Here is a 21,580-nt window from a genome sequence, read left to right on the forward strand (position 1 = left end):
GAACTCACCCTGATGTTTAAGGAGATATCAAGGAAGATATGTAACAAGGATAAACGTCTCTGCGCGACTTGACACACCTGAGCAATGCAATGCATACTGAAGTGTGGCCATGTCGACTGTTATGTCTGGCGTGAGCAGGCATGCGGAGTCAGCAATAGGGGAGTTGACCTAACCTACCCCGTGGTCAACCGGTGTTTTGTGATCTGCTTTGTCAAATAGGTTTGAGTCAAAGGGTTTGCGTTTTGGCCATATACCGTTGCATGCTGTTCTTTCATTTCATGTATCTATACCAGATCACGTTGCGCTTCCTCTTTATATATTTGAAAGTACAGGTTATTATCAGAAAGAACAAGAATATATCGGGTTATATCATCCGATCACTGACACTGTACGCCGGTCGTTTTAATCACACCGTAGTTTCTCCCTTACTTCCCATCTCCCCCCTCCCTCGCCCCTCCGCCCATCCGCGTAGCTCTACCTCACCATAACGTCCCAAATCTACCTCCTCCCTCTTCTCCCTCCCATCCCTTCACATCCACAACCCTCTCTACCAGGTCTCATGAGCAGACATCATCAACCACATACGTCTTCTCCCATATACCATCATCCTGTCATTGCATACGAAAACGCGACATCGCAACAAAACCAGAAACACGTTCAATCCACCGATCATCCTCCCATTCACCACCACCAACACCACCAACACCACCATTTGTTATCACCACCTGTTTACGGTGAAAGCTCCAATACTACTACCTATTCCCATAATCAACATCACAACCATCAATCGTACTACTCGCATTCGAATTCGACTTCCCCACAAAAGGAAGGTCAATACACTACCACCACGACGACAGCAGCAACGACACCTTCTTTAGGGCCCTCTACGTCCACATTACCTCGACAATCATTCATCAACTCGAGAGGAGAACCGTCGTATCGACTTGAAAGTAGAGGTCGAATACCAGCTATTGTAATCCCTCCTCATCATCCATATAGACGCAACTCTTCGAACATTATCGGGAATACGACTGGATCTTCACCTTACGAAGGATCGCAATTACCACCACACTCGACAGCGACAGCACCTTTATCGGCCGGTTTCGGCGCAGGTGCAGCAGCGTCTTCGTCCTCTTCTTCGTCACGACAACCTCATCAATCGAACTCATTCGCACAACAACCTAGTCCTTCATCGTTGTCATATTCGCATTCACCATACGGATCCCACTTCCCGGGACTTCATTCAGCATCTAGTAGCTCGAGTATCGGTGGTAATGACAGCGGTGGTAGTGAAAGGGTACTTCGATCTCCGCATCCACCATTGACAGCTTCATTGTATCCTGGCGGTGGACAACATCACTACCTCTGGCCACCATCTCTCCCTCTACTCGATCATCACAATCACTCGTACACTCATTCTCTCTCACATTCGAATTCCAGATCACCTAATCCTCCTCCTGTCCACACGTTACCGACCGAACGATATTACACAACACCGCTGGATATAAATCCCGGAGGTTCAGCTTCCTCTTCTCAATCACCTTACATCTCACTTCCTACCATCTATACATCTGCTCCTCCGTTCATACATAACCCACATAACAACGGTGGATCACCGTTACACATACCTCCACCACTTCGATTCAAATACTCTGCGACACCACCAGAAATGCCTCCAAGAAAGAAAGCCGCAGCGGCAGCTGAGGGTGCACCCGCCTCTTCTGGTGCAGCGACCTCGTCGACGCCGCGTACCGTCTCGTCCACCACCGGTGTAGGATCAGGTTCGAGATCGCGTAAAGCTGTACCGAACGGGAATGGAAAAGGATGGACGATGGAACATACCTACGACTCGGTGGGACAGAGAAAGGAGGTCATCGTGATCGACGATTCGGCAAGTCCAATGATCAACCAACAACAGCAGCAACAACCGCCGAGAAAGAGGACGAGAGCGCAAGTGGCCGCGGAACAACAGGCGTTGTATAGTCAAAGTGTGAGCTTGTCGAATGGACATGCGGGGAGTAACAGTCTCAGCAACTCAACAAAGAAACGCAAGGTCGACGAGGCTTCAGAACCAGGGAGCGCGAAGAAAACAAAAGGGAAGCTGGCAAGTGTAAGTGACCCCTCAGCATAATTACCCAAGGTGATCAAGTCGAATGAACCTAATGTGAATGTCTCTTTTCCTAGACCGCTACATCGGCGTCAGTGCAAGCAGCGGCAGGCTATCAATCACAACAGGTCGTACAACCGAAAGCGGCACAATACGCTTCTACAAAAGCAGCCGCTCCACCAGTCGCTGCCAGTCAGAATTCCGCTCAACCCGCATGGGACGATGCAGAGGGTCATTACATTGTGAAACCAGATGACGTGATAGGAGGAAGATGTAAGTTGCTCGTCGACACGAGTGCCTCGCAACACAACAAAAGCTGATAATGGTTGTGTTTCACAGACAAGATTGTACGATTATTAGGTCAAGGTACCTTTGGGAAAGTCGTCGAAGCGAGACATATCGAGACGAGAAAAAAGGTTGCTATAAAGGTCATTAGAGCGGTACAAAAATATCGTGATGCGAGCAAGATCGAGATCAGGGTGTTGGAGACGCTGAAGAAACATGATCCGAGAAATGACAAGTGAGTAACTCAGTGCAGTCTGCGCCTGGGCTCGTAGATAGCTGACGCTAATCTTCTCCGTTGCAGCAAATGTATCCACCTAGACGAATACTTCGATTTCCGTAATCATCCTTGCCTTGTATCGGAGCTCTACGGAATGAGCGTCTTCGACTTCCTCAAGCAAAATAGCTTTCAACCCTTCCCCGAAAAGCATATACAAGACTTTGCCAGGAGTTTGTTGAAAAGCGTAGCTTGTAAGTTTAGCTCTATATAGGGTGTCGAAGCCCTATCGACAATCATCAAGCTAACACACCGTCATTCTCAGTTCTACACACCTTGAAGCTTGTTCATACGGACTTGAAACCTGAGAACATCCTGTTATGTTCAAACGAAGCGAGACTAGTTGGACCCAGAGCGAAGAATGCGAGATCAAAATCGATATTACGGGTGAGCTTCTGCTTCCTCCGTTCCGTTTCACCGTATCGATGACTGACATCTAACAGAATACGGAGATTCGGTTGATCGACTTCGGAAGTGCGACCTTTGAATCAGAGTACCACTCCTCCGTCGTCAGTACACGGCATTACCGAGCGCCCGAGATCATACTAGGTCAGTCCTCAAGGCATTTTGTATAAGTTTTAGGGGTAGTTGCTAATATCGCGGTGTGTTCCAACAGGTTTACCTTGGTCCTACCCCTGCGACATGTTTTCGATAGGATGTATCCTGGTCGAGTTCTATACAGGAGACGCGTTGTTCCAAACTCACGACAACCTGGAACATCTTGCCATGATGGAAGTTGTCATGGGTAAATTCAGTCCGAGGATGATCGAGAAGGGAAAGTGAGTTAGCTTCCTGTCTCTACTCCGACGGACATCAATCTGGCTGGAAAGTTCCTGACGAACATCATCGTCCTTGTAGGGCCAAGAAGCCAGAGTTCTTTAGAGGGAACAAGATCGATTTCCCGAACAATCAGACTTCGAAATCAAGCAAGAAGTATGTCAAGCAGATGCGAACTTTGAAGTGAGTGACAATCAGTCTTCAGCTGTAGACACAGCAATGGAACTGACACGTATGACCGATCACAGGGATATCATTGCCCCCACAACAAAACACCAGAATCTGTTCCTAGATCTCTGTGTGAGATTATTGGAACACGATCCGGATGTGAGATTAAAGGTGCAGGATGCGTTGAGACACCCGTGAGCACAATCGTGATGTCGCTGTTTTTGAACGAGAGCTGATCCTTGCGACGCTCAGATATTTGACTGAGCCGATACCGGAGCCTGCATGAGGAGGATGACCGATCATGTATAGATCAGATGGCCATCGTTAGGGTATGTGTAGTCCTATATTCACCGCAAGACCCATAAGCTGACGATATTATGTCTTCAGCATCTGGATGATCCGATATCATGTATTCATGTGCTTTTCACGTTCTCAATGACAAAAATGATATAGCTTTAGCCTTACGAAGACGTTCTTGCATTGCTCGCCCCCCTTTACATTCTACTTTTTGCTCTTCTCCCTTCTCCTCCTCTCATGGCCATTCTCAGGATGACTTACATATATCGGTATCATGTGTTACGTAGCAGAATATGACTTTATATCAATGTTTTCAATTGCACATCCAAAATGCAGAAATGATAGATGCCAACAGCAGGTGATACGATATATCGTTGCATCCAATGCCCATGCTACCTCATACCACTACCCGCTACATTGTCTAATACTACTACCCATCCAAATGACCTCGATATTCCTCACGCTTATTGACTCTTGGCGGCATCTGCGATCGCGCCGTCTACGGCTGTTCGCAATTCCTGAATAGTCTTCTTAGGGTCTTGAGAGCCAAAGACGGCAGTTCCAGCGACGAGGACGTTTGAGCCTGCAAATGAGGTAGTCAACGTCAGCCCGGCCTGCAACCCAAAACTCCAAAATCACAAAACATAACAAGAAGAAGGACGACTTTCCAAGGTCGTGAAGACCATTATCGCTCATCCAAAGATGGAAAGATGGGAGGATAATCATCTGCACTTACCAGCAGCTGCACATTGACAAGCATTTCCTGATCCTACCCCACCATCAACCTGAATATTCTTACTCGGGAACCTCTTCCTCAATTCTGTGACCTTCTCCAAACATCCAGCGATGAATTTCTGTCCACCTTTTCCTGGTTGGACGGTCATGACGAGTAAGAGATCGACGGCGTTACCGAGCGAATCGGTGATTACGGATGAAGGGGTATCAGGGGAGATGGCAAGACCGGCTTTCATACCGTGAGAATGGATCGAGGAGATGACAGCTTCGTGGTCGGCTAAAACGCGGTGCGAAACATAGATTGTATAATTAGCTTCAGTTTCAACAGTACATTGTTGAGCTGCTTGCAAGACGATCGGATCGACTAGGAAAAAGGGTGGAATGAGGCGAGAGATGATTGAATTTGGGCAAGTAGAAACAGGTGTCATGACCGACTATCGCACTCACAGGTCGCCTCGTAGTGGAAAGTGTACGACTTCCCTCCAGCTTGTGCAATCTCCGGAACCCACTTCAAAGGGTCGGAGACCATCATATGCACATCCATGAAGATGTCAGGGACGTTATCTCTAACGCAAGAGAGGATAGGAGCGCCCATTGTGATGTTCGGGACAAAGTGACCGTCCATCACATCTGTGCACGTAAAAACAATCATCAGCGTGAGTTCAACTGGAATTGTAGGAGTAGACGACCCACTCACCCATGTGAAGCCAGTCACAACCATTGTCGATCATCCGTTGACACTCATCAGAGAGTTTGGACAAATCACTCTGCGCAATCAATCAATCAAGAATCGTCAGACCCTATATCTCGACCGGCACCAGTATCGAAGCGAGTGGAGGCGGCACACTCACAGCAAGGACGGAAGGGGAGATGATAGCTTTGGACATGTTGAACCCGTGGGAAGGTGTAAGTGATTTCGTGGATACGTTATATTAATTGTGTGTGAGAATGATTTATATGTAGAAAGATTAGGTCTATCGTCACCAGTAACGAACTCGATGTCATCATTCTGTCTGTCGGAAACGCTGCCGGGGTCCGTCTCAGGCCACGTGCTTCGTGAATATTCCTATTCGTCCGTTTGTTTCACTTTCTCCCAGTCAAGCTCTGTCTGTCAGTCACGTCTCTCTTGCCACCCAGCATCATTCATTCCATTGACAATACACCTCGCATCTCGTTGATATATATCAGCCAGCTCCATCATTGTTCGTCTGACACAATTCAAAAGCACAGGACAATGGCAGGCCCACTATCCGTCGAGGATATCCTCGCGAGACAAAAAGCTGAAAAGGAAGCAGCTTCCAAGCCCAAATTCCTTTCCAAAGCCGAGAGACAAAAACTCGCATTGGAAAAACGAAATGCCGAGGTACGCGAACAACAAGAACGAGGAGACGCTGAACGGAAACAAAGAGATGAATTCGATCGTGCTGCCGAGGAGGAGAAGAGAAGAGCTGATCAAGCTAGATATGGTGCCGACGCAGGAGGCGGTGGAAGATGTGAGATTTGTTCCCCTCTTGTATCTTTTGAAATTGAAATTGTCATTCTGATGTGTTGTCTCGCAGATGATCGTTATGGTCGACCAGATGATCGGTACGCGAATGGAAATGGGAACGGAAACGGAAATGGATATGGTCGACCCGATCCTCGAAATCAACGATATCAAGGAGGATATGATGATCGCAATGCACCTCGACAGAACTACCCGAACCAGAATGGTCAGAATGGGAGTGCTGTCCCTACTGGACCTCGAGGATCTGCCGGCGGGCCGCCCACCGGTCCAAGAGGGATGCACAACGGCAATAACGGTCAATCATCCCTTCCCTACAATGGCGCTTCTACACCTTCCACACCCCTTGCAACCGCTGGCTCGTCCACTCCCACGCCAAACTCGCCCCGAGACGCCGCTTTACCTACCGATGCCGAGTTGACGGCCTTACGAGCGAGGTATCTGGGTCAGAAGATTGACGGGAAGAAGCCTAGACTGAGGAAAGCGAACGATAAGAAGATCATCTTTGATTGGAATGCGGACGATGATACAGCTGCTCAGGAGCAAACGTCTTGGGCGGGAGAAGTCAAAGGGAAGGGTTCGGGTGGTACGACCTTCGGAGGAAGGTTAGCTGGTTTTGATGAAGGTGGAAAGAGAAGAGGTCAAGAGGCTTTCGGTGATAAGTGAGTAGCTTGACGCTATCAACGGATGCGATGATAAAAGCTAACATTCCGCTTTTAGCCACGCCGACGCACTTGAAAGACGAAGAGCTGGAAAGGGTACCAACGACGAACGACATTGGTCTGAAAAATCTCTAACCGAAATGAAGGATCGAGATTGGAGAATTTTCAGAGAGGACTTCAGCATCGCTGCTAGAGGTGGTAATATTCCTGTACCACTGAGAAGTTGGAGAGAATCAACTATCCCACCCAACATATTGGATATCATCGACGAGATTGGGTATAAGGAACCCAGTCCTATTCAGAGACAGGCTATTCCGATCGGAATGCAAAACCGAGATTTGATCGGTATCGCCAAAACTGGTAAGTAGTGTTCGACTCTGGTTTCTTGGAGAACCGCGCTCACTTGTGTTTTCAGGTTCCGGTAAAACCGCCGCGTTCGTCATTCCTATGTTGGATTACATCGGTCATCTCCCTGCTTTCAACGACGACAACCGACATCTCGGTCCGTACGCTCTTATCATGGCCCCGACCCGAGAGTTGGCTCAACAGATCGAGGCCGAGGCAGCGAGGTTTGCCGAACCCCTTGGATACAAGTGTGTCTCCATTGTTGGTGGTCGATCCGTAGAGGAACAACAATTCAACTTGCGAAACGGTGCCGAGATTGTCATTGCCACGCCTGGTCGATTGAAGGATATGATTGACAAGAGTATGATGGTCATGAGTCAATGTCGTTACGTGGTGATGGATGAAGCGGACAGAATGGTAGATCTCGGTTTTGAAATCGATCTCAACTTCATCCTCGATGCTATGCCTTCGACGTTCATCAAGCCGGACGATGCGGAAATCCTCCGAGTGCAGAAGAGTGACGAATGGCAAGGATGGAGAGTGACAACGCTGTTCTCCGCTACTATGCCTCCTGCGGTCGAGCGTTTGGCGAAGAAGTACCTACGAAAGCCGGCCGTCGTCACCATCGGTAACGCGGGTGAAGCCGTCGATACTGTCGAACAACGAGTCGAATTCCACCAGACCGAAGAGAAGAAGAAGGCACGACTTATCGAGATTCTTCGAACGATCGGCTTGCCTCCTCCAATGATCGTTTTCGTCAATCAGAAGAAAGCAGCAGACCAAGTCGTCAAGTTTGTACAGCAAGCTGGGCTTTCTGGTACAACATTGCATTCCGGTAAAACGCAAGAACAACGTGAAGCTTCCCTTCAAGCTCTCCGAGATGGCGAAGTTGCTGTGCTCGTTGCTACGGACCTTGCAGGACGAGGTATCGACGTACCAGATGTGAGCGTTGTGATTAATTTCGCCATGTCCGACACGATCGAGAAGTATGTGCATCGTATCGGTCGTACAGGTCGTGCCGGGAAGACTGGTATTGCCATTACCTTCTTGACCGACCACGATGACGAGGTCATGTACGACCTAAGATTGGAAGTGGAGAAGAGTAAGATGAGTAAGATGAACCCTGAATTGGCGAAGCACGAGGCTGCGAGGACTAGAATCACAAGAGAAATGAAGGTGAGTACGATGTCTAGAGCTGTGTTGGAAGGAAGTTGCTGACTTTGTGATGTGGTTTGTAGAGAAAGAGGGAGGACGATGAATAATAGCTTCGAGTGCGACAAGTGATGGATATCGGATATTACGTATCGGTGGAGGTTGTTATCAGGTGCATCGGGTGCATCTTTAGTGGTGGACATGTACGGCAAAGTATAAGGACAGCATAGCAGAGCGGAAGTGACTGGACAAGTAGCGGAGATGAGGATTGAAGCAAGGAGAAGGTGGCGATAAAGGACACAATTTCTACTTGAGATAACTATGCGGGTGCAATCAGACTCATCATGATGCAATGCATCCCTGTCACTGCATGGACGTCACTCTACTCGTACTGGTACAGGATTGAATGTCGGGTGCTTACATACGGATACATGGCGTAGTAGGAAGACGGGACGGTAGCAGGCACGGAATTGGAAGGATGAGGAATAATGATCGGGTGGAGGAGTGGAGGGAATTCGCGCTCGATTGCTCATTGTTGTTTTCGTAGATAACCGTAGAGTAATGGTGATCTGTGCTCAGTTTATTCAACTAGCATTATCTTTCTCCCTTGACATATCTCTACCACAACGATATAAATTATTCAGTCGTGGTTCTCTCTTGGGTATCCAACTCCGAATCGTCAACCCTCTGATCGACATGGGTGATAAGCTAGAACGAGCCGCTTTGGACGGTACATTATTCACTTTCGACAACACCCCTTCTTCCCCCGCACGTAGCGTATCATCTTCCTCCTCCTCTCGAAATACAGATGACGAGCTCGCCTCGGACCTCGAACTTGATCCTGGATCATCTCGAAATCGAATAGGTCAACGAGGCGATACATCAGGAAGAGGTGTTCCCCCACTTCGGAAGAATGGTGGACAACAAGTCGAACATGATGGACCTCAAACTGGACCTAAGGGAGTTATAGAAGATCGCAAAGCCGCCAACGCCCTTGCAAAGTCCCAAAGGGATGAAGAGAATAGAATACAGAATGCAGAGTTTTTGAGGAAGGGTATGGGTGGGCTGACAGTGCATGAAGAGGAGGAATTGGTACGGGCGCAAAAAGTACAAACGCAAGCGCAAGAAGAGGAAAGAGGGGTAGAAGAATGGAGGAGGAAGAGACGGTTGGAATTGCAAGGTAGAGGGGAAAAGGACGAAGATGATAGGGAGGAGGAGGATGGAGAAGAAGCTAGAGGGGCGAAAAGAGGTGGATTGAGAGAAGTGGGGAAAGAAGGGTTCGTCAGTGCTGTAGAGAGGACAGGTTGGGTTGTGGTTCTCATATATGAACCGGTAAGTGTGGCTTTCTCCAACAGACTTACATTTCATCCAAGTGCTCTGTCGGCTTTCACGCCGCTCCCCAAACCACTAAAAGTGGACGTGCGTTGCAATGCTGATCCCCGTCGTAGGGCATACCACGCTGTACATCCCTCCTTGCCTCCCTTCTACATCTATCACTAAACTTACCGCCCAACCTCTCCATCCCAATCACACTCTATCGAGCTCGAGCCACATCACTTGCATTCTCACTCTTGCCCCCTGGTCAAGGCGTCACCCACCAACCTGAAGGCGAAGACGAAGAGGACGAAGATGAAGAAATACCGAGAGGTCGACCGGATCCTGATGTGTTGCCGACGATGTTAGCATACAAAGATGGAGAGCTTGAGAAGACATGGATACGAGTGGACTGGGATGTATCGCAAGATGGAGTAGAAGGGTTACTGAGACGGTAAGTGGCATTCGGAGGTCATTGTCCAACTGGCCGAGAAGGGTTGGTATTGATCCTTGCCTTTTCATTTCGGGATCTTGTAGGAAAGGCATCTTACCGCCTATACAAGGGAATGCAGATCGTCGTGCATCGAGCCAGAGAGGACTATTAGATGGTTCGGACGAGGACGAATGATACCTGAGCTGTATATATCTATACCTGAAAGATCATACCACTTATAGAACACTCCTTTAATGTCATATCGTATGCAATAATCGACGAAATGCACTGGTTAAGAAGAAGCAATCATCTCGAAGATTGCAACCGTCCAATCCGAAAAATGTGTCACTCCAATGACCATTTCACATACAGTGATCTAAAGGAACTTCAGCACGTAGTTGACCCGTTCATTTGCAATGTGGTTGCGACTGGCCAGTTGTGCCAGTTGTCATTAAGCTGCATGTACGAGTCCAATATGTAACTCCAACACCAGCTCCTCCAGTCCGTCACCGCCGTCCCTGCTGAACCAATCCCACTCATTCTTGCCTGACGCCAATTTCTCTAGCTTGGGGTGACCACTGAAAAGCAAAACAGAGTGGGAGTCAGCTTGTGTCCTCATTGTACGTGTATTGCAGTATCTCGTTTGTCTCGTCTGCTCGCAATCCTGCGACGGTCCATGCCGGTGACATCCAGCCCTTCGCAATCACCACATTTCTCGCCTGATTGCTACGCCCTCGTGGAACAGACCACTTCCCATTCCTTCGCCCAGCTGCTCCCTAAAGCTCTGACCCACGAGACGATCCGCGATGTATCGTTGTATAGAGTTTAGTTTCGACCATCACTCACACGTTGAGAAGGGATAGGTCTAGTAGGTGCAATATGTCTTTGTTCCTTGCTCGCTGATAATCTCCACACACCGAAAGTGGCAAGTGAGATACCGACGACACAGATAGCAGTGTTGGTCGCCCAGTTGGTAGGTCGGGACCACCATCCGCCTGTTATGATCGATGAAGGCAAGGCGAGTCGAAGATGGAGAAAGCATATCGTACACCAGCAACGAGTGGAGGATAAAGGTTCGAGAATTCAAACGATGTAGGAAGGTCGAGAGCGAGGAGAGGATCACGTGTACATTAGTAAGCAGGTTATACGTCTCTCGTATAAGCAGTACCCACCTGATGGTGTCCATACGTCTTTGGGATAAGGATAGTGTCCCTAGAGGAGAAGGATGGGTCAGTCGTGTTCTCTACTTTCAACGCAACATGTCAAGCTTACACCGCCGCCCTGCAAAGTTCATGTCAGCTCGAGCTCGTTGCGGTACCTGTTGATCTACTCACCATTATGATTGACTTATTTGTTGTTGATTAAGCAGGTTAGAATACAGGTAGCTGCAGATAGATGAATGGGCTTGAAGCCCTTTGCAACAACTGAGCATTCGCTCCTTCGCCTAATGGTTGCCTCAATTAGGTGCGCGTGACTTTCTGCAGGGAGGTGGTGATCAAGTAGGCACGCCACTTCCCAAGTCGCTTCTAATTACTGATCGTTTATTGGCTGTCGGACAAATTCGGGAAATGGGAAAACATTCTACAGAGTGAGTGGTGCCGTACTCCGCTACTCACTCCCTCCTCACCGTATGTTTTCTTCTCTACGACATACTTTAATTCTACAACACACCTTCAATCTCAACCAGAACATCTCTTCTTGTAAACTTACCTAACCCACTCTTAAAACCTATCAATCACAATGGCCGGTGACTCTTACTCCCCTGGTAAGTATCGCGTCGCTCTTCTTCCACGATCGTTCAGATAGATGTCTCGAGAATGGAGCTGGCTGGTCGTGCTCCAGCTTTTTTGAGTTCCATCGAATCGAATTACGACGCGATCGATCGACACGAGATCGAATGTTGCCACTTTGGTGTCGTTTGGTCAAGATGGATGCTGACTTTTCATTGGGGCAACAGGTGACGCCAACAAGGGTGCTGGTATCTTCAAGGTTGGTTGATCCCCCCAATCGCTCCACATGGCTTTGCCGCCGAGATATACTTTGCCTCCACTCACACCGATTTTTTTCTTCACACTTGTAGACCCGATGCGCTCAATGCCACACCCTCGGTGCCGGTGAGCCCAACAAGGTCGGACCTAACCTCCACGGTCTTTTCGGTCGAAAGTCCGGTCAGGTCGACGGTTTCTCTTACACCGCCGCCAACGTTAACAAGGGTGTGACTTGGGTGAGTGCGACATTTGCTTCACAGTATCACAAGTGATTCTTACTGACTTTTCCCCTCCCATGTAGGACGAGAACACTCTCTTCGAGGTATGTTCAAGATATGGATGGTAGTGTATGAATCAAATACTGATGAGAATGACGTCGACAGTACCTCGAGAACCCCAAGAAGTACATTCCTGGTACGTTGATGGTACTCAGTATATCATGAGTTACTTGCAGCTGACATCATACCCGTCTACAGGTACCAAGATGGCTTTCGCTGGTCTCAAGAAGGCCAAGGACAGGAACGACCTCATCGCCCACCTTGCCGATGCTGTGAGTGCGGAGTGCGACTTGGGATGAAAGAGTGTTTGCTGATGTGTTCCACGTTTAGACCAAGTAAATGTTGGTGCATCTGTGAGGATATCGGGACATGAGGTTGGAGAGTAGTAGTAATGGATGTTTATTATCTGGATAAATCACCTCGTATTGCATGCATTGCCCCCCCTTTTCTTACCATTAGTACAGTATCAATTGATGTACGGTGGGGCGCAATCCCACGTGGTTCCCATCCCACTATTTCAATTCCAGGCCAAGCCGTTGTTAAGGGTTCATTCAGTAGTCAATCCCAAAGTGAGAACTGCGCATGGGACACTGCTACAACTGCTACCGTTCACTGTTGTGCTTGAATTTGCATAACATCCATAAACTTCTCTCTTAAACAATGCCTCACCACATTTAGAGGTCATCACCACCATCTATCGCATCTTGCACAACTGCGATACCCCCTAAACCCCTCGAAAAGGCGTTCCTCACCCGCACTTTAGCCGCGGCATACCGAGCGAGTACATCACAGCCACTTCACTTCGTTGATCTTTTCAGTCCGCAAGTTTCGGTCTTTCACAAAACATCACATTCGAATACGTTTAGACACGACCAACGACGTACCACTTGGAACGAATCGAAGTGATCATTAAGAAGCTTATCTGGATTGATCTGCGGTGCCGTTACCCCCATCTTTCGCCATGTCGCTCTTCGGTCAGACCAAGCGACATACTCCCACATCCTCTTCGAAACCCCGTCGATCACCATTACCTATGTCGACATGGGACTCTGATAAGAAATTCAACCTCTCATCACCGGCATCTGCCTCTTCATCCGGTCTAGGGAAATACTTCACCGTCATTTACGTCCCTTTCCCTCGGATCCCGTTTATCAGAGGGAGTGGGGGAGGACCGGATATCTTGTTAAATGGGAACGGGTTAGGATCACCTCATCGCATATCCTCACATGCCCGTTCAAACTCATATCCTAATGGAGGAAGAGGAGGAGGAGGAGGACATATCCGGATATATCTACCTATCCCACCCAGAGTGTTTGCGAGATTACCACGTCTCAATTCGCCTATCCGTTTGGTCCTTGCGGTGGTGTTGTTCCTAGGATTGACAGTGTTTCTTTTGGGATTCAGAAAGAAGAGGGATGGGAGCAGTAGTTGGTCTCCGCCGTTTGTGGATCCGGACACAAAGATCATCTCCACGGAGGAAGCAGCGATGATCTGGGAGTGGGAAGTCTTGAGTGGACATTATCCAAGCACACATAACCGTAAGTGTCCCTCAGTCCTCCTCCCATCAGATTTCCTTCTATGCTTCACGGGCCCGCACTATCCGTAAGATTGTTATTAGCAGTACACAAGCTCACTCCCTAATTTCACGCAGCCCCAGACCACCTTCCCCTCGTCGCATCCATGCACAACCCCGTGGTTCCCTCCTCACTCCTTCCCGCTCCTACATCCCCCACACCTTTGGTCGCATACCAAAACCGTGCCCCCGGCGCTCCCAAGTTCCATCTCGTTGGCAAAGGGCCAGAACGATCATTCCTCTCAGTCTGGGATTCAAGAGAATCACAACCTGGGTTCCCCGCGAGACCTATGCCAGGATCTATCATTGACTTGGACTTGGTCTTGGACAAATGTGACTTTGGTACAGGCAAGGTGAGTTATGACATGACTTGATCAATCAACCGCAATGTACTGATAGCCTCTGGGTGATGCGCAGTACGTACGAGACTGTCTCGAGTTCTTGAGAATCGGTGGAGGGTTGGACAACGGGAAGCGAGTTCGAAGAGGTAATTACCTCGGCCAATACAAACAACTCTACTACGAGGAGTCAACACCTGAAAAACAACTCGAGCTGTCCGTTCCAGCACCGTCGACTCGTACTCTCGATAACTCACGAAGAATCCCCTTGAAGCTTTCAAACCCATATCCCGTCTCGGCAAGTTTCGACTCTAGAGACGCTTGCGATCCGTTACATCCTCGAATCTTCCACATGTTCTGGGCCGGTGCCTTTACCGACAAACCCTATATGGCGGTCATGTCATTTCTCTTCACCCAGAACTTGGGTCTTGACAAACCTTTGGAATCAGCATCCGGAACTGACGTCGTCCGAGGAACTTGTCGACCCCAGTTTTGGGTATGGATCAATCCCGGTCCCGCTGCAGCTGTCCCCAACCCATCGGCAAAGAGAGAGATGTACGAACAACTCGCCACCAACCCTTGGTCGGCACCTTTCCTCCATGAGAGATTCAGAGATGTCGTCAAGTTCCGCATGTGGAACACGACTGAACAGTTGGACGGTGTGGATGAATTGAAGGACCACTGGAGGGCTATGCCGATCTTCAACTCAGGCGGTCACAAGTACCAACAACCCGAAGCTCAGACGCCTGTAGCCCGTGCCACTGAGGAAGACGAAGCTCCGAAGATGGGAGATGTCGTTGCGGAAGTAGAAACTACTGCTGAAGCGCCTGCTACGAAGAAGGGCAAGAATGGATTATTTGAGAAAGTCGGTTCGTCCTCTGAATCAGATTACGACCGATTGTCCGTTATCCTTTCCGACATGGCACGTTTCGTCCTGACTCATCGATTCGGTGGAATCTATCTCGACGCGGACACTATCTTCCTTCGAGACTGGGAAGAGTTATGGAATTACAGGGGTCAATTCGCCTATCGATGGTCTTGGCATCAGAAGTACAACACTGCGGTTCTCAAATTACACAAAGGATCTGCATTGGGTACATTCTTGTTCAAAACCGCTCTCGCGAACGATCTGGATTTCCACCCGATGACAGTATCGAGATATCTGAAGGATGCGGGATTGGATAAACTGCTGTTCAGAGTTCCGGACGCATTGTTCGATCCAGCTTGGTTGAATATGGAAAGATATCAAAGAGAAAGACCTCCTTTCCCGTACTTCCCGGAGTGAGTTGCGATACACATAACAAATTCCAATACTCTTCTCGCGACCTTGCTAACGCTGCTGTATCATAAGGTTCTCGTACTTCTTCACCAATGACAAGTCTGAGACAGCAGGACCCCAACCACTTGGATTCGATGGATTCTTCAGGGGAGCGTTCTCGTACCACTTCCACAACTTCTGGTGAGTCCCTTGGGTCTGCTCCCGGTATATGTAGCTGAGCTGACTCAATTTCAGGTGGTTGCCCTTCGACCCCTCGCGCAACTGGCCTGATCTCGGCGACCGATTCATCAAGGGCGAGAAGGCCCTCCGTGACGCTGCTAAAGCGAAAGCTGTCGAAGGTCAAGCCAAACTGGTCGCTGACCGCGACACCAACGAAAATGACGACAACGGATCCGGTGTCGATCTCGTCGACGATGCCGATAGTGGATCTGCGGGGATTACAAGTAGGGAAGATATGGATGACGAGGTGGATTTGAGTTGGTCGACGGTATTGAAGAGATCTTTTGAGGCGTATTTGAGAGCGGAGCGACCGAATGCTTATGGGGAATGGTTGGAGTGGTCAGAATAAATTGTGGGGAAGCATTCTGGTTGAGTGGGAGTCATGGCCTAGGATGGGTTGAACAGAATGGTATAGTAACGAAAAGTGATGGTCCCCATCGACACTGGGGTTAATCGCATGGAAGGAAAAAATAGATAGTCGAAGATTCCATACCCCTTTATAGTAAATATACCCCTTACACCTACTTACCTTGATTTACATCAATTCGTAGCATAAATTATGAATCGCGTTGTGCAGGCTACATTGTGTTACCAAATTGTTATTTTCTGTGAATGGTCATCAGAACAACGGCAGCAACGCCCCATCGGCCGTGCCTCCACCTCGCGTGTCCAACATTATGAAAAGTGGTCTGTTAGCAGACTACATCGAGATCTGATGTGTTCATTAGATTATATCGCAAGTTGTCATTAAGCACATATCGGCTCAGAGAAGCAACGCGAGGCCAGCTCACTCGATACTGTATCTACGATGTCTGGGATCGTCTCGACGAGCCAAGCGGGGGAATTTCACTCGATATTCCAATCCCGTCAAAAGGGTAAGTACTTCCAGCGAACACCACTCAGGTAGAACAAACCACTGATTCGTCGTCCATGCTCGTAGAGATACTTGATCTTCTCGATTCGACGAACCCGTCGTTTGAAATATCCGAAATTACAAAGTCGATAATAGCTTTGCGGACGGAAGTTGAGGGAGTTTCAGCTTGGTTGCCGAAATACGATAGAGCGAGATATGAGACCGTACGTTTTGAAGTCTAGCACTTTCCCTTTTCACCTTCTTTCTGTCGACTATTCTTCCTGGCTTTGACATCTGGGGATTTGCCAACGAACCGAACCCGCTTTCATGGTTCAAAGCTGATGATTTGGGTGTGTAGCAACTCACCGAACTTGAGAGCAGGGTCAAAGCTCTTCGAGCGAAAGAAAGACCGAAATCAAAATTCGCTTTCAAGGCGAAGACCAAGTCCACATCAACGTCCACTACAACGAGCAGTGAGACAACACCTGGGACAACGACGCCGATTACGGGACAAACAGTCTTGTCGAATGCATTGGGAGAATCTTCGACCTCAGGAGTACCTGTCCAGAACCAAGAACACACAGCTTCGTCTAGCTCGAACGCTGTCAATGTCAACGCTTCATCTTCGGGTAGTCATGCTACACATACCATCTCCTCCCGCTCACATAGTATTGTGCGACCACCACCAGACGTCATAGGCTCATATACACTCTCGCTGTCCAATCTCTCTGCGAGCATAATCGATCTTCGACCTCGTCACGCTCATACTTCCACAACCCCAACTTCCTCATCGAATACACCATCCGACCTTCCACCCGAAGCAGGACGGCCGATCGCTACTCTTACTTCGTTACATGCGAAAGAACTCAGACGGTGTGTGTTGATAGTGCCTGTGATGGGAGGAAGTGCGATGTTATCGAATTTGGAACAATGTCTGGTCGTCGTCGGGGCACAACAGGTGAGTTTAGGTTTTGGAAAGACTCTGTAACATCGAATGGTCGTGCTTCAGAAAGAAGTTGGGGCTGTCTTTGTTTCGAGCTGACACCCCTCTTCTTATCTTTCATTAGTTCCGAATGCACTCGTCGAGAGATACGACGATATTGCTGCATGTCGGATCGTTGCCCGTCATCGAACATTCGACAAGATTACGCTTCGGTCCATATCCCTCTTTCTTACTTCCAACCCCACCGCCTGTAAGTGAACTTTACATCTATAGACTCCCAGCTCTCCCCCAATCCCTCCTTGCGGCGGCCACAACTGAACCAAACTCACTCCTCTTCATGAAACGCAGAGCTATAGTAGCAAACATGCCCACGTACAAGATTTCGATTGGGTCAGAGGAGGTCAATCTCCCAATTGGAGTATACTCCCCTCAGACGACGAGTCAAGCTTGATCAAAGCCGAACATATCTCTACGCTGGAAAGCGAGAACGACGATGGCAAGGTGGATGTGGAAGCGCTGCTTCTTGACTTGTTACCACAACCATAGCACGATACGGTCGCATACCGGAATGCATAATACATATTACATAGCGCATACATGATACTCAACGCACCATGTTACCTTCCTTCTGATCATTTATCGCACTACCAGCCTTTTGCGCGCTTTTGCTCGTTACCTGAACTAGATCTCCAAGATGCTCACTAAACGATAGAAAGCGTACCATCAGCTCAACACCTGATTCGGCTCAAGCGTAAACGCGGTCGCACTCACTTGCTCTTCCTCTTGCACTCCCTTCCGTCCTTCCCTCATTATCCGAGACCGTCTCTCCATAACCTCCATCACTCCCTGTCGTCCTCTCCTCCTCCATCTCTCCGTCCCTTTGTTCCTCCACCCCTGGCAGACTGCTCGAAGGCGCAGATCTCGTTCCGTCCGTTGACGAACCTAATCTCTTCAACACCCGACCTTTCACAGCGGCAGCAAGTTGGTCCGCTTTGGCTTCTTTGTCCATCGCTTCTTCAGCTTCGGCTTCGCGTTCCATATTTTGAGCGTCGGCAGTGAAGTTTACACCAGAATCAGGGAGGACAGAGCCTTTCCCGGAGGTTGATTCGGCAAAGTTTTCATACAAATTTTCACCCTTGGCGTCGCCACGACCTTCGCCAGACCTAGTTGAAAAGATGGGTCAGCATGGGCAAGTACTCACTGGGAAAAGAATAATCGGTCGAGAATGTTTGACAGATGGGTGGGACGTTATGTTCGACTTACCAGAAGTGGAATGCCCTAGAGATAACACCATAACTCGCTGGCGTTACTTCCACCAAATCACCTCTGGCAATCTCAACCGCGGGCACCTCGTTCGGTGGGAGTCCAACAAGATACGCAAGCTGAAAACAAGGTACAAGTCAGCGTGGAAGGGACATACATTGACGTGCTCAGATTACCTACCAAACACCTGATGACCGAGGCGTGACCTATGATGAGCAGGTCGTCCTGACATCGCTCCAGTTCAAAGATAACAGATTCGAGTCGCACTGTAGACACAGAGTCAATTGGAAGTCTATGTCTATAGAAAGGCACAGAGCGACTCACCACTCAGGTCGTGGTATGATTCCGCTCTCGGTGCTCGATGAGCATAAGGATCCGCTTCGAACCGTTGCCATTCGTCGGGGTACAATTCCATCGCCTCCTGAGTCGAAAGACCATCCCACACACCACTACGATCCGTTTGCGTCAGCTTTGAGTGCTTCATTTATCCGTAAAGAATCGTGAGCGGCTAAACGTACGGATTGATTTCGCTCATGATTGGTTTTTGAGCTACTTTGTACCCAGCATGTACGAATGGCCAAGCAGTATGATACGCTCTTCTTCTCGCCGAGGTCCAGATCTATCCAAAAGGGCATATCAGCTTGTGTGAAGGATGATGACATGAACGCTATTCGACGCCGAACATACCAGGAGGTTGTTTTCGTCACCAACTGCTTCGCCCCTTGCCTTCTTTTCCTCTCGTAATGCCTTCCTGCGCGCAATCACAGCAGCTTTCAGTCTCTCCGCGTACTCCCAGCCTGCGGGTGAAAGATCCGAATCGGCCTTGTAAGAATGTTCGATGAGGGATTGTCCGGACTGTATATAATGAGATCGTGTCAACGTCTATCCCTTATTGAGTGTCGAGTTGAAGTTTACTCACTCGAGCAAAGTAGATGGTTCGTGGTCTTGTGTGGATGTTCATGAGGAAGAAACAGCATCGCGTTTGGAGATAACCTATCACAGCATAAAAGAGATGAGCGACTGGCTTCCGACACGGTGGTGACACGGCGTCGTGGTAGACTTACCCTCGATCTTGTTCACTTCGATCCTTTCGCCCACATTCATGACCTTGATAAACGGTCCCTCGTCCGCGGTGACAGTATCATACACGGCAGCTTGATCCCTGATTCTAGACCAGTAATCTGCCACCGCTTTGTCGGCATCCCACCCTGCATACTATCTCCAATAATCAATGATCAGAACTTGGTCTTCTACCGCCCGCATGTTATGTATGTGCTCACGTCAGGTGAAGATAATTTGACACTTCTAATATTCGCAGTGATGATATCCTCTTGGTCGCACATGCTCTCTGCAAATGTGGTAGAGTCAGCTCCTGTTCGACTCTCGTTTTACACAACTCGGACAGATGCAGCCTGATCTGTACAGGGCATGACAAGAAATCAACTCACCCAAGAAGATGACATGAACGCCTTTACTCTCGAATTTCTGTAAACAATCCTTTCTCTGCGCTACGCTCCCATTGTTCGCATCGTAGATGACGACTTGACCACCTTGTACTGTGAAGAAGTCCATGATCTGATCTTCTATCTCATTCTTGATCCGTCTACGTAATGTATTGGTAGCTTCAGACCGCGGTGCTAAGATCATATCATTGATTCAGCTTTTGCCAAGTCAAACATCCGTGGAAAGAGATAGGATGACTCGAGTCTTGAGTGAAGAGATGTTGGGACGTACATTTCGTTTGGAAATAGTCTGAGGGGATATGTTCCGCTCCTCCGAGCACTTTTCTTCTGTAATCGCCAAGAGAATAGACACGGGTCTTGACTCCCAACCATCTCAAATATCGTTCCAGGGCACGAGAGATGTGCGTTTTGCCTCGAGCTACAATGGTGCAACAATGACAAGTCAGCCCTCAAGATACAAAACGAACGAGATTTGAACGATTGGTGCAGGGTCAGAGCTCACCTGGTAAACCGACTGTGACGATGAGAATCAGACCAGCATGCCAGAGACGACCGGATTGAGTGACGTAGAGCGGGGCTGCCATCTTGCGTCAAGAGCGTGCGGGTGTTGGAACGAGTCAAGAAACAAGTGTGGATTTAGTCGAGCACACTCGGGATCAGGAGTCAGACTATAGACAAAGCAATAGCAAGTATATCAGTCAATAGCTATTGTCACAAAGGTGACGATTAAAGGATAATTGGAGAGAACAGGATGAGACGGGAGTACGAGTTGGTAACCGTCGAAGGTTGAACGCATTGTGGCGGTCATCGCCGTTCTTGTTCCATCCAGAGGATGCTCACTGTGGGGTTCCTATTTGAGCAGTAGGTTTCAACCACCACTCATCAACTGACTGCAAGATCCAGAGAGACACGGAGAGACACGTGGATCTACGTGATCAGGAGTCTGCATGTCAGGTATGACTTTGTCGTAAGTCGCTACAACCCATGGAAACAAAGTACTTAGCGCAACATCCATCTTAGCTGCCACCGGGCTCGCATGGCAGTCATTGAGGATCTATCTTGGTGTGGTATGCTCCTGGGGCTTTGCATATTACGACAGTCTGGTAGATATTCTGCTCTCCACCCTATAGCGCCTCTGGACTGCATGCAGGTCGGAACAAAGAGCTTAAACGTTGTGCACACGGTCTAATAGTACAAGCTGATGAGGAGAAATTTGATCCCGTCACCTTCTCTGTTCGGAAGGGAAATAACCGGCAAGACCAGGTGATCGTTGTCATTCTGCACACTCAACACGGCGTGTTTGTTGATATCACACTCGACGTTGACACCT

General features: G+C 48.8%; 9 protein-coding genes across 9 annotated transcripts; 6 read left to right on the top strand and 3 right to left on the bottom strand.

The window, feature by feature from the left end:
- Positions 1 to 559: 559 nt before the first annotated feature.
- On the top strand, positions 560 to 3,897 carry CI109_105192 (uncharacterized protein; the record flags this gene model as incomplete). Its single annotated transcript, XM_032003215.1, has 10 exons — positions 560 to 2,110; positions 2,185 to 2,380; positions 2,447 to 2,627; positions 2,694 to 2,860; positions 2,932 to 3,053; positions 3,110 to 3,215; positions 3,283 to 3,445; positions 3,525 to 3,626; positions 3,692 to 3,805; positions 3,864 to 3,897. 10 exons carry the CDS (start codon positions 560 to 562, stop codon positions 3,895 to 3,897), a joined length of 2,736 nt encoding a protein of 911 aa, XP_031862537.1.
- Positions 3,898 to 4,372: 475 nt separating this feature from the next.
- On the bottom strand, positions 4,373 to 5,530 carry CI109_105193 (ribulose-phosphate 3-epimerase; the record flags this gene model as incomplete). Its single annotated transcript, XM_032003216.1, has 5 exons — positions 4,373 to 4,491; positions 4,645 to 4,920; positions 5,091 to 5,273; positions 5,341 to 5,410; positions 5,495 to 5,530. 5 exons carry the CDS (start codon positions 5,528 to 5,530, stop codon positions 4,373 to 4,375), a joined length of 684 nt encoding a protein of 227 aa, XP_031862538.1.
- Positions 5,531 to 5,877: 347 nt separating this feature from the next.
- CI109_105194 (pre-mRNA-splicing ATP-dependent RNA helicase PRP28) lies at positions 5,878 to 8,416 on the top strand (the record flags this gene model as incomplete). The annotated part of the gene is made up of 5 exons (XM_032003217.1): positions 5,878 to 6,136; positions 6,203 to 6,809; positions 6,868 to 7,169; positions 7,225 to 8,330; positions 8,393 to 8,416. 5 exons carry the CDS (start codon positions 5,878 to 5,880, stop codon positions 8,414 to 8,416), a joined length of 2,298 nt encoding a protein of 765 aa, XP_031862539.1.
- Positions 8,417 to 8,867: 451 nt separating this feature from the next.
- On the top strand, positions 8,868 to 10,248 carry CI109_105195 (uncharacterized protein; the record flags this gene model as incomplete). The annotated part of the gene is made up of 3 exons (XM_032003218.2): positions 8,868 to 9,638; positions 9,755 to 10,074; positions 10,158 to 10,248. 3 exons carry the CDS (start codon positions 8,868 to 8,870, stop codon positions 10,246 to 10,248), a joined length of 1,182 nt encoding a protein of 393 aa, XP_031862540.2.
- Positions 10,249 to 10,589: 341 nt separating this feature from the next.
- CI109_105196 (uncharacterized protein) lies at positions 10,590 to 11,390 on the bottom strand (the record flags this gene model as incomplete). The annotated part of the gene is made up of 5 exons (XM_065967614.1): positions 10,590 to 10,631; positions 10,900 to 11,048; positions 11,226 to 11,265; positions 11,326 to 11,334; positions 11,388 to 11,390. 5 exons carry the CDS (start codon positions 11,388 to 11,390, stop codon positions 10,590 to 10,592), a joined length of 243 nt encoding a protein of 80 aa, XP_065823686.1.
- Positions 11,391 to 11,793: 403 nt separating this feature from the next.
- On the top strand, positions 11,794 to 12,658 carry CI109_105197 (cytochrome c; the record flags this gene model as incomplete). The annotated part of the gene is made up of 7 exons (XM_032003220.1): positions 11,794 to 11,818; positions 12,011 to 12,042; positions 12,134 to 12,277; positions 12,343 to 12,363; positions 12,425 to 12,455; positions 12,518 to 12,591; positions 12,650 to 12,658. 7 exons carry the CDS (start codon positions 11,794 to 11,796, stop codon positions 12,656 to 12,658), a joined length of 336 nt encoding a protein of 111 aa, XP_031862542.1.
- A 622-nt stretch (positions 12,659 to 13,280) lies between these two features.
- Positions 13,281 to 16,077, top strand: CI109_105198 (uncharacterized protein; the record flags this gene model as incomplete). The annotated part of the gene is made up of 5 exons (XM_032003221.1): positions 13,281 to 13,857; positions 13,971 to 14,245; positions 14,310 to 15,511; positions 15,582 to 15,689; positions 15,744 to 16,077. The coding sequence occupies 5 exons, from the start codon at positions 13,281 to 13,283 to the stop codon at positions 16,075 to 16,077; spliced, it is 2,496 nt and encodes an 831-aa protein (XP_031862543.1).
- Positions 16,078 to 16,536: 459 nt separating this feature from the next.
- Positions 16,537 to 18,070, top strand: CI109_105199 (uncharacterized protein; the record flags this gene model as incomplete). Its single annotated transcript, XM_032003222.1, has 5 exons — positions 16,537 to 16,603; positions 16,669 to 16,805; positions 16,940 to 17,539; positions 17,649 to 17,774; positions 17,873 to 18,070. The coding sequence occupies 5 exons, from the start codon at positions 16,537 to 16,539 to the stop codon at positions 18,068 to 18,070; spliced, it is 1,128 nt and encodes a 375-aa protein (XP_031862544.1).
- Positions 18,071 to 18,205: 135 nt separating this feature from the next.
- Positions 18,206 to 20,834, bottom strand: CI109_105200 (uncharacterized protein; the record flags this gene model as incomplete). Its single annotated transcript, XM_032003223.1, has 13 exons — positions 18,206 to 18,225; positions 18,296 to 18,687; positions 18,788 to 18,906; positions 18,968 to 19,053; positions 19,112 to 19,236; positions 19,306 to 19,406; positions 19,475 to 19,642; positions 19,707 to 19,780; positions 19,852 to 20,002; positions 20,068 to 20,135; positions 20,236 to 20,424; positions 20,522 to 20,668; positions 20,753 to 20,834. The coding sequence occupies 13 exons, from the start codon at positions 20,832 to 20,834 to the stop codon at positions 18,206 to 18,208; spliced, it is 1,722 nt and encodes a 573-aa protein (XP_031862545.1).
- Between the last annotated feature and the right edge of the window lie 746 nt (positions 20,835 to 21,580).

The sequence above is a fragment of the Kwoniella shandongensis genome, chromosome 9 (genome assembly GCF_008629635.2).
Source record: "Kwoniella shandongensis chromosome 9, complete sequence".
Lineage (NCBI taxonomy): Eukaryota > Fungi > Basidiomycota > Tremellomycetes > Tremellales > Cryptococcaceae > Kwoniella > Kwoniella shandongensis.